Source organism: Nipponia nippon, unplaced genomic scaffold (assembly GCF_047370975.1).
Source record: "Nipponia nippon isolate SJK-2023a ecotype South Korea unplaced genomic scaffold, ASM4737097v1 scaffold_2, whole genome shotgun sequence".
NCBI classification, from domain to species: domain Eukaryota; kingdom Metazoa; phylum Chordata; class Aves; order Pelecaniformes; family Threskiornithidae; genus Nipponia; species Nipponia nippon.
Window position 1 is genome coordinate 127,698,265 of NW_028262336.1, and position 16,722 is coordinate 127,714,986.

The following is a 16,722-nucleotide window of genomic DNA, read 5'->3' on the forward strand; positions in this document are numbered from 1 at the left end:
TGATCATTCATTTCAGCAGGAGCAAAACTGAATGGCTAGGGGTTATGAACAAGGCTTGCAAAAATGTCTGTAGCCCATTTAAAGAAATTTTTTGGGAATTTAAATGTTTATTTCTTTCCCTTGGCAGGCAACGGAATTCAGCACTTTTATCTCTGGCACTCCTGAAAGTCCCTAAGTTCCTTGGACCATCAGTGGCATTGGCTGGCATTTGGAAACAGGACCCCAACTTCTAAAAAATTTGGGTGCTTTGGAAAATTTTATCCTTACCCTCTGCAGTCCCATAGCTTTGCCTAGGGAAAGACTGGGGGATTTGGCCACAGTGACCTATCTGTGCAGACTTTCAGGTTCTGCAAGGCTGATATTTTAAAACAGTTTCTCCTTTAATTTTGGGAACAGGGCTGATAATGTCTTAGTAGGGAGATGCAGATGTTCAACTTACTCAAGAAAACATCATATATTTGTGTTATTAATGGTGAAATAGTCACCAATATCAACATTTAAGCTAGTGTCCCAGTGATAAATGCTCACATGTGGTGGCAAGAGTTAAGGCTGCAACAGTGCCTTTCTCCAAAGCTTCAGTGCACACGGTCTTATCCCACACTGAGCATGGAGCAAGCACATACCCTGCTGGAGGACTGGGATCTGGAAAGAGGAGCTTTAAAGTTCAGCCTTTGTAACTGGTGTCCCCTCTCTCTGCTGTCGTAACAGTAAAACACAGCTCTTGGCTTGTCCCTCCCAGTCCTGCCACGGTGGTTAAGGGACAGCCAGATTGTCCCTTCATTCTGCTCTGGTCTGCGAGTATTTGCTGTTCACTTCTCACTCTGTTGTGCACAGATCTGGACTACTCAGCTGGGGAGGCTAGTCCTTTCTCTCTCAGATTTCTACAATCACAAACCTTATTGTTCCCTACACAATTAGGAGAGGAGCAATCACAGCACAAAATAATGTTTGATGAACTGAATGTAGTGAACTGGGGGTGTGAGTGTGGATGTACCCGTGACACTGCATGGACACTTTCTGATGGTTGGCTCACACTAACAGGTTTGAAACACCCCAAACAGCATCAGAACAAAATGACTCTTTGCAAATCTTCTGCCCCTTCCAGGAATATCTCCCATGAATAAAGATCATCTCACGCCTGCATTACCATTGCCACATCTGCTTGGAAGATCTGCTTGATGAATTTGTTTTTTGAGGAATGCACCAGCTGAATGATGTCTCCATGCAGCGTGTCCCTGTTTTTCTCCAAGAAACCTAGAGGAAAAATGGGACAACACATAGACAGATGACACAGTGCAACATGGCCAGGATGTGCCCTGCAAGCAGCCTCTGGGTTGCTGGACTACTGGCTGTTCTTGGGGAGGTAATGGGGGTAATGAGTGGGCAGAGAGAGGAGGACCAAGAGAAGGAAGACAGAGGTGCACCTTGAGACTGGATCAAGGATGCATATGGTGCAAAGTACTGCAATTGGGCACATGTCATGGGCATGCACAAGTGAAAGAGTGCCAACATCTGCAGCTCATGGGCACCACTGAAGGGCCAAGTCATCGCAGACAGAAAAGGATTATGCTGACACTGCTATGGGCTACCATCCTGCTCTGCTCCAACGCAGCAGCAGCTCACCTTCCCCCAAGCATCCCCTCACACCTGCAGTGCCCCAGGAGACACCTCATACCTTTTGTTTCGTAGTAAACAATTCCAGCAAAGTGGTTAATACCAAACTGGGTTTCATAGTTATTCTTCGGAGGAATATAGTTGGTGTTAAGCTTGTGCTGGGAGTTCAGCTTGTGTAACATGGTGGCATCTGTACCCTGTGCACGCAGGAAAAGATATGATGTTTAACCAGGGTTTGTCCCATTAAAATAATTTTCCAATCAGTAGTGCATTTCTTTTTTGTCTCAGGTGACAATGTGTATTTATTTTGAGAAGAGATGTGTTGGAGGGGATATCTCAAATGCAGAAATTAAAGAAATGGATTAAATATCACTGGTGTGTTGTGCTATATTCAAGATAGTGCTCCAAAGGAAGTATATTTAATATTATTTTCTCCTAAACTTTGTCAAAGGCTATTCTTGAGCCTCTTGCAGGCATATTCTTCCACCAGAAACAGTAACTTTTTTAAGCATAGTTGTGACACTTATGGAAGAAAATGTGACAGAGCATAAAAGCTATGAATAGGTAACCCACCGGTGAATGTGTGTTTGGGGCTAATCAGCCCTCTCATAGGGTGCCAGCATGCAAAGTGCAAAGGGAGTAAAAACAGGAGAGTAGCAGGGCTGAGCCCAAAACACACCTTGGGGAACTTGCTCTCCTCATCAATGAGGGAGATGATGTTCATGGGTTTGATGGCAATCATGTCCAAGGCATCCTGGTTATCAGTGAACTCGATGTGCTGCCAGTTGATGTTCTCCAGGTTGTACTCCTCCTGCTCTAGTTTGAAGACGTGGCGCACGAAGAACTGCTGCAGGTTTTCATTTGCAAAGTTAATGCAAAGCTGCTCAAAACTGTGGAGGGAAGGTCAAGGAAAGGCCACTTTAAATCCACCACGGTCTATCTTTCTCCATCTCTCCCCATGCTTGAAGCAATACTCTCAGACCACGTCAACCATTGAGTAAGGTTGCTGTTGGCTGAGAATTTCCTTAAAGGTTCAGATAATCAGTTTTTTCCCCCCCCCCGAATGTTATAGCCATTATACGTGTGTAGCCTAAACCAGTCAGTTTAGGAAATACGTTGCCTGCTGCAACATAAAAGTGATTAGCTCTGATAGAAAAAGGCTTGGTCCAGCCCAGTCCTGTTCATCTCAGGAGAGGTGAAAGGACTGCAAGACCTTAAGCCTGGGGTGGTGAAGGAAGGTTAAGACCTGGTTCTCCTTTTGTAGGGTCCATACCTGTTCACAGTGAAGTTCTCAAAGCCAAAGATGTCAAGGAGGCCAATGGATCTCCTGACACTTTTGAGTTCCTGGGAAGGAGGTCTGTAAATTGCAGCATTGATCTTTTCCACGATCCAAACGAAAAGCCGCCCATAAATTCCCTGCAATATCCCAAAGATGGAGATCACTGAGACAGGTTAGCAGTTCACCCTGCTAGTCTGCGGCACCACTTCACTCGTGATGGCACAGGCTCCCCTAAAGCATGGCCAGCAACTGGACAGTCCCTGAGGACATGCTTACCAGCATTTATGCCAGACTCTTGGCATGGTTTAAGCTTCAAGAGCCATTATGTAGATCAAGAAAAATGGACCTGAAAGCCCAGATAAAAGACAACCGAAAGCAAAATCCCAGATTTGGATAGTCCTAAATTTTGGATCTATGGGCTCACTGTAAAGCCAGACAGTCCTTTCCTTGGTTTCTAAACATCTCTCTCTACAGATCAGCAGAGTCATGTTACACTGCTAGACAAGCCAAGGACATCTCACCTGGACAAGTTGCTGACTTAAATGTTGCAGCACTGTCTGGACAGTGTGCTGATTTAATGAAGCAGCTGTTGCAGCTTCAGTAATCCCAGAATTGCATGCTTTACAGTGTTATTCATTTCTTTTGTATGAGCTACAGCAGTACTACCAGGAGGGGAGCCTGATTCAAAGGCCCATCGCCACTGAGAAGTCACTGTCTGGATCTGCATACCAGTTAGCTGTCAAATCAGTTAGCCTTATCTACCAGTCCCCCAGGCGTAGAGTGGAGAGCCCAAGCTGGTCAGAGTGCCCACCAAAAATCAGAGCCACATTTGCAGCGGGCCACCAATGCTTGCTTTGCAACCTTACATGGGGCTACAAACAGCACAGCAGCGATGCACACCCACCTCATCAACCTTCACCACTGCAAAGCCTCAGGTGACGCTCTCTGTAAGCGCTCTGGTGGCTGCTGAATTGTTCTATCCCTATTCCTGTGACATTCAGCTTTATTTACTGCTGCAGACATGCCTAAATCCTGAAATTCAGGTGTGGGTGTTACAGGTGTTGATAGAGCTGCTCTGATTTAGAGCAGCTGAGGATCTAACCCTGGAGCTCAAGCTGGGGCATTTTCCTGAAGTTGAGGTGAAGTCATTTCAGGATGCTGGTTCCTTCCACAGGTCACCTTTGAGTGTAGACAGTCTCAAGTCCAGATTGCAAATCCCCTGAAGACCAGGCTATCTAGACTCCTTCCATCTGAACTCTTTGTGCATCCCAGTAAGAACAGTTTCAAGGCCATCTGCTGATCTGAGCACATATGGGCACCAAGTGTAAAACTTTTCCCGTGTAGTGGATGCTCTGGTCTCAAAACCGGCAGATTTCTTCAGTTTATCAATGGAGGCAGAAAGGAATGCCCTGATTTACCTTTACAAAAGCGTCTCTCACATCCAGTGCTTGTTCCATGCTGAGAGGAGTGGAGACGGTCTCACCCCTGGTGATTATAGTCCGGCTGGTAAGGCAGTTCATCACATCCTGAGGGTCAACCTGGCAAAGACACCACCAAACACAGCTATTGACTTTACAACACAAGGTGTCCTTACAACGGCCTGGGCTACTGGCCTGAATGTGCATGTCCAGAGGGGGACACTGCAGCCCCCTACGGCTGGAGATAATTGACTTTTCTTAGTTGTACGGGGCAAATATCTCAAATGATGTCACAAGCATTTTCAGAGAGAGTAATTAACACATTTATAGAGTGTTTCACTGTGGAAACTGTTCTTGTGACTTAGTGTGAGATGTTAATGAGGCATGGGGAGCAAAGATGAAAAAGCAAAGCCCGCAAAGCTGTATCCTACCAGCATGAATGTAGCTTTGCATCCCCTTGACCTCTTTTCATACTTCTGAGATCAAGCCAGGGAAATGTCCACCCCCTAAAGCACATGAAAACAGCCTGCAGACAACTGTGTATCACTCCCTGGGACCAGCGGTGCCTATGGAGATGAGATGGTGTCTCTGAGGGAGCCCTGTTACCGGCTGGGGAGGCCACTGAAGAATGCTCTAACCACTGCATGGATGGTTTGGGTGAGGGTCATCTCACCTCACTTCAGATACACACAATATAGGTGACATCTCTGTCTCAGCTACAGCAATGAGGAAAACAGTCTATTTTAGAGACTGAACTATTTTGGATGTCCTTTTTAGGATGACGTGCCACCAAAGTCTCTGTTTCTCTCCACTGGTGTGAAGGGGAGCTCAGATACCCAGCTCAGATGGAGACACCCACCTTCACGCTGCCAGTGCAGGGCAAAGTATGGCTTACTATGGTCTCGTCAGCCTTCTAGAGCTGGTGGTGCAAGCAGAACCTGGCTCAGATGAAGCTTTGCCACAGTACTAGAAATATGGGAACAAGCCAGAAAGGGGACAGCAGCACCGCAGAGCCACTGACCTCCAGCAACGATGCTGCAGTGATTAGTGACGCCGACTGAACAACCTCACAGGCATCCAGGTTGTCATAGGTCCGAGCTGGGGGAAGAAAGGCAGAGAGAAAGCCATCAGCAAGGGACGTGGCTCTGCAGAAGGTGGATGGGGTGAGGGAAAGGGTCTTTCTCCACTGCCTTCACGTCATGGCCAGGCAAAATCTGGCCATCAGAAGGGAGAGAAAAGTTCATGCAGCTGCTGGAGCCCTGCTGCTGGCTGCAAAGGATCTGTACTCTGCTCTGCCAGCCACCTTAAATGACTGATGGAGTAAAAATGTTTCTAGCATTTAAGTGCTTTAGGCTTCTGCCTTCTAAAGAGGAAAGAGGCTTTTTAAACCGCTGTGTCATTTCTGACAGCAGGGCGGTTTGGTACCTTTACAAAGGCATATCCAATCACACAGGCACGTGTCAAACACTCCATTAGTCTCTCCTTGCAAAACCTGAGCCTACTGAATGGCCTGTGGCCATATTCAACCTCCCTACATTCAGAAAAGGTGGATGTCACTGAGCATACTGGGGTCTGGCAGCCCTGCAGAGTGGGCAGGTGGACTTATTCCTCCTTTCTTGTCCTTACACGCCGCAATAAGCACCCGAGTCCCTGGCATGGCACCGTGGCAGGTGGTCTGGATACCCTGAGCTTGGTTCCCTCTCACCACACAGAATAAAGAGTAGAAGCGCGTTGGACCACGTCCCTGTATTTTGTCCTTTTACCTTCATACTGCAGGTTCCCCATGTGGAGGATGGCAGCCAGCAGCTTGGAGATCTCCCAGTTCTCCGTGTCGGTGAACATAAGGACCTTCATTGCGGAGCGGATGTTGGCGTACTCCTTGCTATCATCTCTGCCGTCGCAGGTTGTGCAGTTACCCTGGGGAGGTGAAGACATCGCACAGTGTATGGGGTAAAGCAGAGAGGTAAGGCAGTTCATCTGGGTGTAACCCTAAGCTATCCAGGGCTTCCCCGTAAATCAGTAGACATTTTGTTTAAAGGATGAATAAGCAAAAGATGATGTTGAACCAGTGGATCTGGCTCTGCCCTTTGATGCATACTACGATTTGGTGCTCAGGCTTGTGACCTGCACTTACCCTGCTGTCCCCAGCTACCCTGTGCCTGTCTGCAATCAGCAGAGGAGAAAAGGTTCCCTGGTATGGAGATAAAGAGCGAGAAGGAAATGCGCTGCAGGGTCCCACTGATCCAGCTAGAAAGCTGGGTCCTGGGTCCCAGCCTTGTTGATCATGGGCCAGCCTTAATTACACCTGCTTCTACCAGCCCCTCTGGACTGTGACACTGGTGCATAGGGAGTAGAGCTGGAGATTGCTGGCTCAGTCGGAAATGTGGAGCAGAGACAGCTCAGCACTGTATGTTGCTGAGAATGCACCATCCAGCCATGCACTCTTCCCCATCCATCGCTGCTGCAAGACCATCGGGTCATATCACAGAATCATAGAATCATAGAATGGTTTGGGTTGGAAGGGACCTTTTAAAGATCATCTGGTTCCAACCCCCCTGCCGCAGGCAGGGACACCTTCCACTAGACCAGGTTGCTCAAAGCCCCATCCAGCCTGGCCTTGAACACTTCCAGGGATGGGGCATCCACAGCTTCTCTGGGCAACCTGTGCCAGTGCCTCACCACCCTCACAGTAAAGAATTTCTTCCTTATATCTAATCTAAATGTACCCTCCTTCAGTTTAAAGCCATTACCCTTTGTCCTGTCACTACGTGCCCTTGTAAAAAGTCCCTCTCCAGCTCTCTTGTAGGCCTCCTTCAGGTACTGGAAGGCTGCTATAAGGTCTCCCTGGAGTCTTCTCTTCTCCAGGCTGAACAACCCCAACTGTCTCATCCTGTCCTCATAGGAGAGGTGCTCCAGCCCACTGATCTAACACCCTGGTTATTTCCAAACAAGTGAACTGGGCACCGAACACCAAAACCATCCAAGCTTGTGTCCTGCTCCACAGGAAGAGTGGAAATAACCTGCTCTGTACACAGGGGTTAAGGGTTTGCACTAAGACTGTGAGCCTTGCGGTGGTGGGACAAAGAAGTCCCACAAACCCTGTGGCTAAGACTTGGGAAGGTCATAACCAGCAAAGCAGCTCTTGGCTGCGGAGGAAGCACCTCTCTCTTCTTTCTCCCTTACAAGCTCTCACCACATCACCCCATCAAAACTCTGCTTCGCTGCGCTCTCACCATTGCAAGGTAGTTGTAGTCCGTGGCTTTCCCAAGACCCAGCTTCTTCTTCTGCTCCATCGTCATTCCTCTCAGCATGCAGTAAAACACGTGGTAATTCCTCTCGTCCTGGGCCTGCAGTAGAAGAGCATGCGTCAGCTCTGCAAGGAGAACGGCACTGCAAAGGTTGACTGACTGAGTGCTTGCTCCCACGCCTTGCAGATAGATCGCCTTACCTGCCTGCAGACCCGGGACTTCTCCAGCAGGTACTGCTCAATCTTCGCCCCCTCGATGGCTCCTCTTTTATTGAAGTGGATGTCGATGTACTTCCCAAATCGGCTGGAGTTGTCGTTACGGATGGTCTTTGCATTCCCAAAAGCTGCGGGGAAGAATTGCAGGGAGTTAGAGAGGATCTGATGCAGGGAGGATCATGGATCTGGTCTCATGGGCAAAAAAAATAATCAAAAGAGCAAGGCTGAGAGGGTAAAAAGTAGCCCCAAAGCCTTTCCCTGTAAGTTTGGCTGGCTCGATTTCATCTCAGTGTGGGGAAACAGGATATATTGCAGATGACTGTCCTCGGAAATCCAGAGAGGAGCACAGAGAAGGAGGCATGGGAACAGGATGACCTTATCCAGGAAGAAGAGCTAGGACAGCAGGATTTTGGCAGCAGCTGATGAAATACAATAGAGTTGAGCAAGGCTAGCAGAGGATGCTGCAGCGTGCGAGGTGACGCTGTGCGGGAAATGACAGAGCTGCTGCTGAGTGATTTGGTGACTGAGAGGGAAAGTAAAGAGCTCTTCCTTTAGGGAAACAGAGAGGGACTTAGCCAGGAGACTTCTCCCTGCAAACAGACTGTGTGCGGAGAAAGGTACCCACGTCCATCCTTTGTGTGGGTGTGGACCACTGGCACGTGCGCCCTGGCCAGCATGGCCTGCCTCCAGGATCGCTGGCAGGTGATGGAGATTCATTTGAAATGCAGAGCCTCTCTTCCCCTCAGTCCTAGCAGCGATGAAATCCGTGTTCAAAAACACCCTGTGTGCGTGCCATGCACCATGATGGTTTACAACGCCAGTGGTCAGGCAGCCCTGCTGTGCCCTGAGAGCCTCGTTGCATCTTCATGCCATGGCTGAAGGAATCTCCAGCGGAGCACAGAGAAGGAAAACTCAGCCAGTGACTTTCTTGTCTGCTCTGCTAACATTATTCATGGAAAGCAGTCAGGATATTCACATTTCCCTTGATTCCTAGGGGGCTATTTACCAAGCAAAACACTGCTCTCAGTGAGTAGCAGGAGAGGTAAAAATAATGTTATTCTTTAAGGAAAATGCTGTTTTTCTGCAGAAGTATAACAGGTCCATCTGGCATCATGTTGGGACCAGAGGGTCAGATCATCTATTTAATTTACAGACATCCAATTAAAACAGTGGGGCTGATCACAGTAACAGCTTGCCAATGTACCTATTAAGGCCACGAGCTGATTCTCATTATCTGGTTCTTTCCTGAACTGCCTTTATTTCTTTTTCTGCATTCTGCTGCCATTCACTGATCTTGGAAGGAAAAGGTGGGGTTTGCTATTGTGTATTGCCAGCAAAAGGTGTTTAGTCTGTGAATCTCCGGTCAAATTAATCTGATGTTTTGCTGAACCAGAAAAGAATAGGAATAGGATTTTTGCAATTATGGTCAAATAAAACAAAAATGTAGTTAGTTGAATATGCAGCATTTACAGGCTGTTGGTGCTCTGCATACAGTTATAATTCCAGCATTGGAAGAGGTGGTGAGATTTTTCAAAAGAGCTTTGTGTATTTGGTGATCAGCATTTTGTAAATCCCAGACTATACAGAGAATTAGGTAAAATTCAGGTTTCTGTTTTGAAATTTGTGGGAAAAAAAAGTCCTGATTTAAGTGGAAAATCACATTTTTCAATTTTAAGTGAATCAAAAACTTGAAAAATATTTCAGGTCAGCTGAAATGTTTTGCTTTCAACAATAGTTGTCAAAAATATTACTGGAAAATTTGAGAGCCCAAATCAGAGAATATTTGTCTTGTGAAAAATATTTTCAAATGGAAAGAAACCGAATATGCTGTTTAACAAATGTTTACATCATTGCTTTTGATGTTTCTTAAAATTTTGTCACATTTTGAAACTCAAAATACAACAAAGTGATTTACATTTGGCCATATTTTGTGGTTCCTGAATCTGAAATTTTTTTCCAGGAAAAAAAATGCTTCCATCATCTGAGGTCTTACCTTCCAAGATGGGATTTGCCTCCAAGACCTGCTGCTCAATCCAGGAGTGCTGACCGCTGATGGCCGCCAGGAACTGCAGAATCAGTTTTGTGCTTTCTGTCTTCCCTGCTCCGGACTCACCGCTGCAAAGACAACAGGAATCGAGGTCAGTGAAAGCTCTGCTGCACCCCTGCTGTTGTTGCTCGCTCTGTCTCCAAAGGGACTGATGTCTCTGCCTGTTCTGCTAGCACAAGCAGGACGAGGCCACTAAGGATGGGTTTTCAGCATCCCAAGGACTGGTTGTAGGAGAAATGGTAGGACACAGTACCAGACAGCTTCCAGCCAAGATTCAGATTTGTTTTCCAGTTCATTTGGCCCAAGCTATTGCTTGGGTTTGGGTCTCTCCATCAAATACCGTCATTCAATCAGCACTAAGAAGGTCAGGAAGCACTTTCAGACTGTGCTTTTCCGGGTATGATCACCAAACCATGGGCCTGTGGTCCAGGGGCTGACTGGTCCCATGGGGCATCTTCATCACCAGTCTTGAGCTGCCAAAATGCACTGGAAGACAAACTGTGAAACACTGCCTTTTAATGGCAGGCACTTTCACAGGTCCCCTAGGCATGTCCTGTCAAGGGGTGAGTAGGAGAGGAGAAGATCATGGGGCAGGAAGCAAGAGTTACTCTCCCAAACTTTCTCTCCACTGAAAGATAACTTCTGTTATCTTGCAATGGCACAAGAGGAAGGGCTGGGCAGAAATCCCTTGGTGTGAGTCTATGGCCTGTCTGATATGTGGGGTAGCCAGTATACATGATTGATTGAAATGGACCTTCTGGGTGTTCAGTAGCCAGCCTTGCCCCCACGGCTGAATTGCCTCACTTCTCAGCGTTGGCTGGCCACTGGCACACTGCATCATGCCTGGCCTTGACTCTCCTCTGGGTTCCATATGATGCTTTTTTAGCCCTGCAAGGTAATCATTACCACATGGTCTTTTCAGTCCCACATATCCAAAATACTGTGCACTGGGTGCTCCAGAGAAATGGTTTTGTGCAATGAAACTTAGGCATGCCTGGGAGGGAGGTGGTGCCCTGAAAGCATGCAGGACTGTTTGAGGGTTCAAAACTCGATAGAACAGCATTGGAGGGCTGAGGGAACTAAATCTGGTTCATACCACCATTTGGGACAGACACTGGAGTGAACTACGCCCATAACTGTGATCGGGCATTTCTTGGAGCCGAAGGCTGACCAGCCTGGAGCACAGCTATGCAGGGAGACACCAGTTCAGCAGTGTGAACAACCACAGGTCCAGTGATCAAGCGTGTGCCTGGCCTTTCCTAGTGCAGAATGTATAGATCTTTGCATCTTTGATGTCTGTAGGAGTATTGGGTTTAAACTTAAAAGGGGACGTTAAAGTTAAATATGAGATTTTTTTCGGTTGTAGAATAAGTACCAAAGGATCAATAAAGCATCTTTACTAGGAACAGCGACTGCAAACAGAGACCACCTCTGCACTGGGAATATGTGGATGGAAGATCTAATAGGTCATTCAAATTTCTGATTCTATTTCATAAGCTGTTCCCTATCAACCACATTGCAGGTGCTCAGCATCTGTTTTCAGGATATGGGCCATTTGGAAGTTCACCAACTTACCTTATGATACAACACTGGTCCTTGTTGTTGCGCTGCATGTTGAAGTAGCAGTTGTCAGCAATTGCGAAGATGTGCGGTGGCATCTCACCAATCTTTTTGTTGGTGTACAGGCGTATCTGCTCAGGTGAGTAGATGGGTAGGAGCTGGTAGGGGTTTACTGCCACCAGTATTGAACCAGTGTATGTCTGGAGGAGAAGCACATGAAGGGTTATGGGGACAGCGAGATGTGGCTGAGAGGCTTTGGCAGTTTGGATGGATTGTGGAGGCCAGAAAAATCAAGGTTTTTCAAAAGCTGGATGAAAGATGATGTTCAAGTCAAAGATGCTTGCAGGGTGGAGCCTGGAGCAAAGTTGGAACAAAAGTCCCAAACTATCTAAATCAGTTCGTACTCAGCCTTGCTCATGCACAACATGGATTCAAGCCTTAATTCATATTTTGGATACTCCTCAGTTAAGATTCAGAATTTCAAGTCAAGCTCATACTTGCAAAAAAATTGCCGGAGCCAGCACATATCCATACATATTTATTGCATTGCACAAATTACGAGAAACTAGAGATGAAAGAGACCTGAAGACCATTGCTCTATCTTGAAGCAGGACCAGCTGGAGCCAAGCTATTCCTGACTGATGTCTTTCTAACCTGTTTTTAAAAATCCACAACAGAGCTGCTAAGCTTTCCTCTGTAATACCTTCTTCTCTACCATCTCTGTCTAACCAAACCTCTTCATGCTGCAATTTAAACCTTGTTCTGTGCACACGGATATGGCCCACAAAGTCCTGATGTATCCCTTCTCAGCTATTTCTGAGTAATTTTTGGAAATGGCCTTTTGTCCTTCCCATTCTCTCTGTGGCAGTCAAATGAGCAAAGCTGTCCTGGGCTTTGGGCAGCAAACCCCTTTGTGGTGTCTTGCTCTTTCATTTCTGCCCTTTCAGAAGCCATTTCTCTCAAGCCTCTCACCAAAGGTCTCATGACCTTTGTCATCTTGCTCAGATGCAGCTCTGAGGTTAGCAGGTTTGGCCACATCCCAAGCTCAGGGCAGAGAATAAGGATCTCCTTCCTCAACTTCAGCTGTCTAAAAGGTAGTGTCTAGAGCAAGCGAATCAACAGGGCTTCATCTTGGGCTAACCAAAGAGCATGAGATGAAGGCTAGTTTCACTCCATGACTTCAAAGGAGCCGAGTCACCTTCTCTAGGTTAACTTTTGGAAACTAAAGTCACAAGATTAATCTCACCTTTCTATCCTGGTGGGACCAGCTGTGAAAGTGCCCTCACTGCTGCATATATTCTTCTCAGAAAAAAAAAAAAAAGTAATTTCAATATAAAAATAATCCTTACGTGTTTTTATCCGCGTGGCCTAAAACCAACAGTAAGCATTTGGCAAAAAGCAGCAAAGTGGCACAGGCAAGGATGCTTGTGAACCGAGAAGAAAATCGCTCTGTGCTCTGCTGGCTGCTCCTCTTTTTGTGCATATTGCAAACTGGCTGATGAATAAAACAAGTCTGAGTTGTTCCTCATTTCTGAAGGCAGCAAAATAACTACCACTGCTGGGGAGAGGAGTGGAAATGGAGACCTGGAGACACAAGCTGGCAGCCCCAGGTCGAGTTTCTCCCATCAAGCCCAGTCTCCCTCAATCATGATGGAAAGGGCTTGAGTGCAGTGAGATGATAACTTGTTTGCCACCATCTACGCAACTCTTCCCACCAGCTCAGGCTTGCTGAAATGCAGCCAGTAGGTGGCAATTGTGTCCTATAGCAGGGCTGCTGAAAGCCCTTAGGGATTTATCGCTTTCTAGCCTCATGGCCAACACCAGAGAGGAACTTTCTGTTCAGTCCCAGGTGAGGTTTGAATTTACAGTGGTAACTGAGAAAGGAAAAAAGAGTCTTCCCTGTAATAGGGGGTTATGTGCCAGTAAAGGGAAAAAGCTCTTTAAGCTCAAGAACAAAGTTGTCACAAATCCAAAGGGTAGAAATATGCTGTGAAATCACGTAGACTGGATGTTAGAAGAAGGCGGCATTGAAACAGGGGAGCAAAGAATTCCCAGAACAGCCTTGCACAGGGACAGAGTAGGTAAGCTTGGTGCTCAGAGAAGGAGTGAGCTTAATTTCTGAATGGTATTATGTCACCAAGATCCCCAGTGAACCCCAAGTCTCCTTCCAGTCCTGGATAAGATACTTGGAAGACTGTTTTCCTCTTCATAATTTATTACTAGATTAATTTTAGGGACATTTCTAATCTTCCTTGAGCCTCTTTTCAAAAAGACTGACCCTCTGCAGCTGTCTGAAATCCCTGTATTTCAGCCACGCTGGCCTGCCCCAGCCCAAATGCAGCCAGTGAGACTTTTAAAGGAGTTAACCATTAGTTGCAGGAATGTTTTCTGGATGCTCTCACTGACCCTTCCCTTGTGATCCACAAAACACTTTGTCAGCATGAACTCTTGTACTAGTGCTTGTTTTTGTAGGTCATTCCTAGTTGATAAATACTTACAATTTGCCCAGTTCTCACAGTTGATGGCATGCAAAACTTTGTCCACTTTGCTGATGAGGGGCCAAAGGGCACCTCCAAGGAAATATTATCTCTCTGGTTTCTATTGCTGAGTGAAGGCAAAGCCCTCCTGTCTTGGGAAAATAAAGCTTTACCGATAGCCAGGGGCTCTGCTGTAGCTGACCACAGGAACCACATCTCAGAGCAAATTCATTACTGCCTGCATGACCTACATTTTAGTTAGCACCAAACAAATCCTTTCTGAGCCTGCTTCCCTCGCTACCCAGAACACCATGGCTGACTTCATCTGGATTTTTATGCACTAAAGCTCTACCAAACATTACTGCATTTTGGCAACCCTTAGAGAGCACCAGCAGGCATTGGTTTCATCTCCAGATAAAGAGATTTAACCTTACTCACGAGTCCAAACTCCCCACGAGACGCTCTTGCTATTCAGCATAGTTTCTCTTAATGCATGAAAGCCAAACCATGGGCAACAAGCCCTTGTTGAAGTTTTTCTCATTTTGCTGCAGAAGTTTCTTTCCTTGAAGTTGAGGTCATTACTAGAAGCACTTACAGCTTTAACCACATTCACAGGTTGGGGACCTTCCAGCTCTGGGAAGGTGTCACAACTTCACGATGAGGGTCAAGCTCTGCAGCAAAGGGGATGATGCTCTCAGTGCATTTGTGAAGCAGCAGCAATGGTGGTGCAAAGTAAATGCGAATGCCACAATGGTGAACAGAAACAAATGACCCAGTGGAAGGCATGACAGCGATTGCAAATGACAGGTCCAAGAGTCATACTTACCCTCCCGCCGCAGTTTGTCTTACGAGTAAAATGTGAGGGAGGAGAAAAAGGAAAATTATGTTTTATTAGAACAGAATTACACCCTCCACAAAGCTAAGGAGATGAAGAAACAAGAGTGACTGAAGTCCCATTGGAAATGTCACCCTTTACTCAGCAGGCTCAGAAATCCTTTCAAGCAGTGAAGGTAAAGTCACACTGAGCTTCACCGTCTTTAAAATAGCGCACATTATATCCCAGAAAAAACACCTCAGGGGACTGGGTATCCCCTATGTATGGCATCCATACAGTACCTTGGTTTTGCAAAACTGCCATCAATATTTACCACATTTGACACAAATCTACTTGTCCTAGTGCCACCACTCTTAAAAGATGAGACCTGAAGTTGGGTTCCTGAGCCTTCAGCAACACATGTGTAGACAGAGGTGGTTTATGTGCCCCTCTATTAAGCTATGCGGTCTACGTCATTTTGAGAGTGTCATTCTGATTTTGACATTGCACTAATTGCTGTCTTGTGCCCAGGATGGTGGGCTGGCACTCCAAAGCCATGAGTGGTGTGGAGTAATCAAGGCATAGTAACCTAGAACCTCTGTGATGCAAATCCCTTTGTGGGATGTGGCCATCCCTTACGCAGTAGCTCTGTAGGACGCATGGCACTGTCACCATCAGACCTGAAGAACTCATAGAGAAACCACATGGTTACTGAGTCACTTCAGCCCAAATCACTGCCCACGCGTACCTTTGCATTAGCACTTTATTAGTGCAATGCTGCAAAACAACGCTCTGCCCGGGGCCTGTTTGTGTTCATAATTTCCCTGGATGCTTCTGAATAGCTTGGTGAGGGAGCTCAGAGGCAGAGCTTTCGTGAAGGAGCTGGGTGTATTCACAGGCAATCTGATATTGCACACATGAAATCTTATCTGAGGACCTCTGTTCACTTAGTGAGGCAACAGGCTCTTGCCTGATGACATAGGGACCGCAGGAGACACACATGAACACCACTGAAAAAAATATCCAACATGATCCCAGTTGCAAGAGAGAACTGTGGGAATCCACTTGGTACCACTGCAGGGTGCCCACAAGCAGGAAAAAAAGAAGGGGCAATGATCAATTGCTAAATACATGTTCCCTGAATGAGCCAATCGGCTACAAATTATTGGCTATCTGTACTTCTTGGGTAGCATTCAGGTTGCTTGAATTTAGTTATCCACGTGAGTACTACCTCTAACCTTGAAGACGGACATTCTCTGAGCTGGAGGAGGTGGGACCGTAGACCTCCAACCTGAATTTTCCTTCCAACATAAACTCTTCTATGATACCCAAGCTCCAGCCAGCTCTAAAGCAGTCACCTCATCCAACAGGCACCTATGTTTGCACAGCTGAAAGGCAGTCTTGGCTCTGTTGGCTCTATTGATATCTCTGGTGACTGCCATGGGTGCTTAGTGCACATGGAGACATCACCTCAAGTATGAATTTGGCCTGCTAACTTTTGCTAGTTTATCATTATAAATGGTTGGGGCTCCCTGAAGAGAGCTGCAGGGTGTAACTCAGTTCATCTAACATGTGAATCATTTTCTGGTCATGCTTTTTTCTCTAAACTGACAATACAGGGGACCTAGACATCATGCACAACAAATAAGGTGCCTTGGTGAAAGATGAATTTGGGGTCTCTCTATTCTCCTCCAAGCTTTGAGGAATTAGGGGTGCCTTTTCAGCAGCCATATCTCTTTCCTCTAGGATTGAAATCCACCTCTGAAAGAAGAGATAGATATCTTCCAGAGTTGAGGGCAGGGGGCTGTCAATCGTGTGAACAGCCTATGTAAGAGTGGTGTGCTCTCCACCACTGCCCAGCTCTAATCCAAAACCATCCTTTCAAAAGGCACTGGACACCAAGCAGAACAAGCAGACTTGATAGATAAAATCCTGGATATGGTCTGCTAGCTTATGCTATCTGGGAAGTCAGACTGCACTGCAACTCCCTCTGGCCTAAAATCTAGTAGTCTCTAGAGGCTTTTAAAACGTAGATTCCGAGGTGGCTTTG

At 46.6% G+C, this 16,722-nt stretch overlaps 1 protein-coding gene across 2 annotated transcripts in view; it reads right to left on the reverse strand.

Annotated features, from left to right (window-relative positions):
* The window catches only part of MYO7A (myosin VIIA), a 103,512-nt gene that overhangs the window by 44,868 nt on the left and 41,922 nt on the right, over positions 1–16,722 (reverse strand). The window contains exons 5-16 of one of the 2 annotated variants that reach the window (XM_087757783.1): positions 14,685–14,702; positions 11,397–11,581; positions 9,768–9,889; positions 7,760–7,902; positions 7,545–7,658; positions 6,075–6,228; positions 5,333–5,409; positions 4,312–4,431; positions 2,888–3,030; positions 2,294–2,504; positions 1,676–1,811; positions 1,148–1,254 (exon numbers count right to left, since the gene is read on the reverse strand). In XM_087757783.1, coding sequence (XP_087613909.1) covers positions 1,148–1,254; positions 1,676–1,811; positions 2,294–2,504; positions 2,888–3,030; positions 4,312–4,431; positions 5,333–5,409; positions 6,075–6,228; positions 7,545–7,658; positions 7,760–7,902; positions 9,768–9,889; positions 11,397–11,581; positions 14,685–14,702 — 1,530 coding nt within the window. The remainder of the gene's footprint in view (positions 1–1,147; positions 1,255–1,675; positions 1,812–2,293; positions 2,505–2,887; positions 3,031–4,311; positions 4,432–5,332; positions 5,410–6,074; positions 6,229–7,544; positions 7,659–7,759; positions 7,903–9,767; positions 9,890–11,396; positions 11,582–14,684; positions 14,703–16,722) is intronic. The other variant, XM_087757784.1, reaches the window with a different exon arrangement.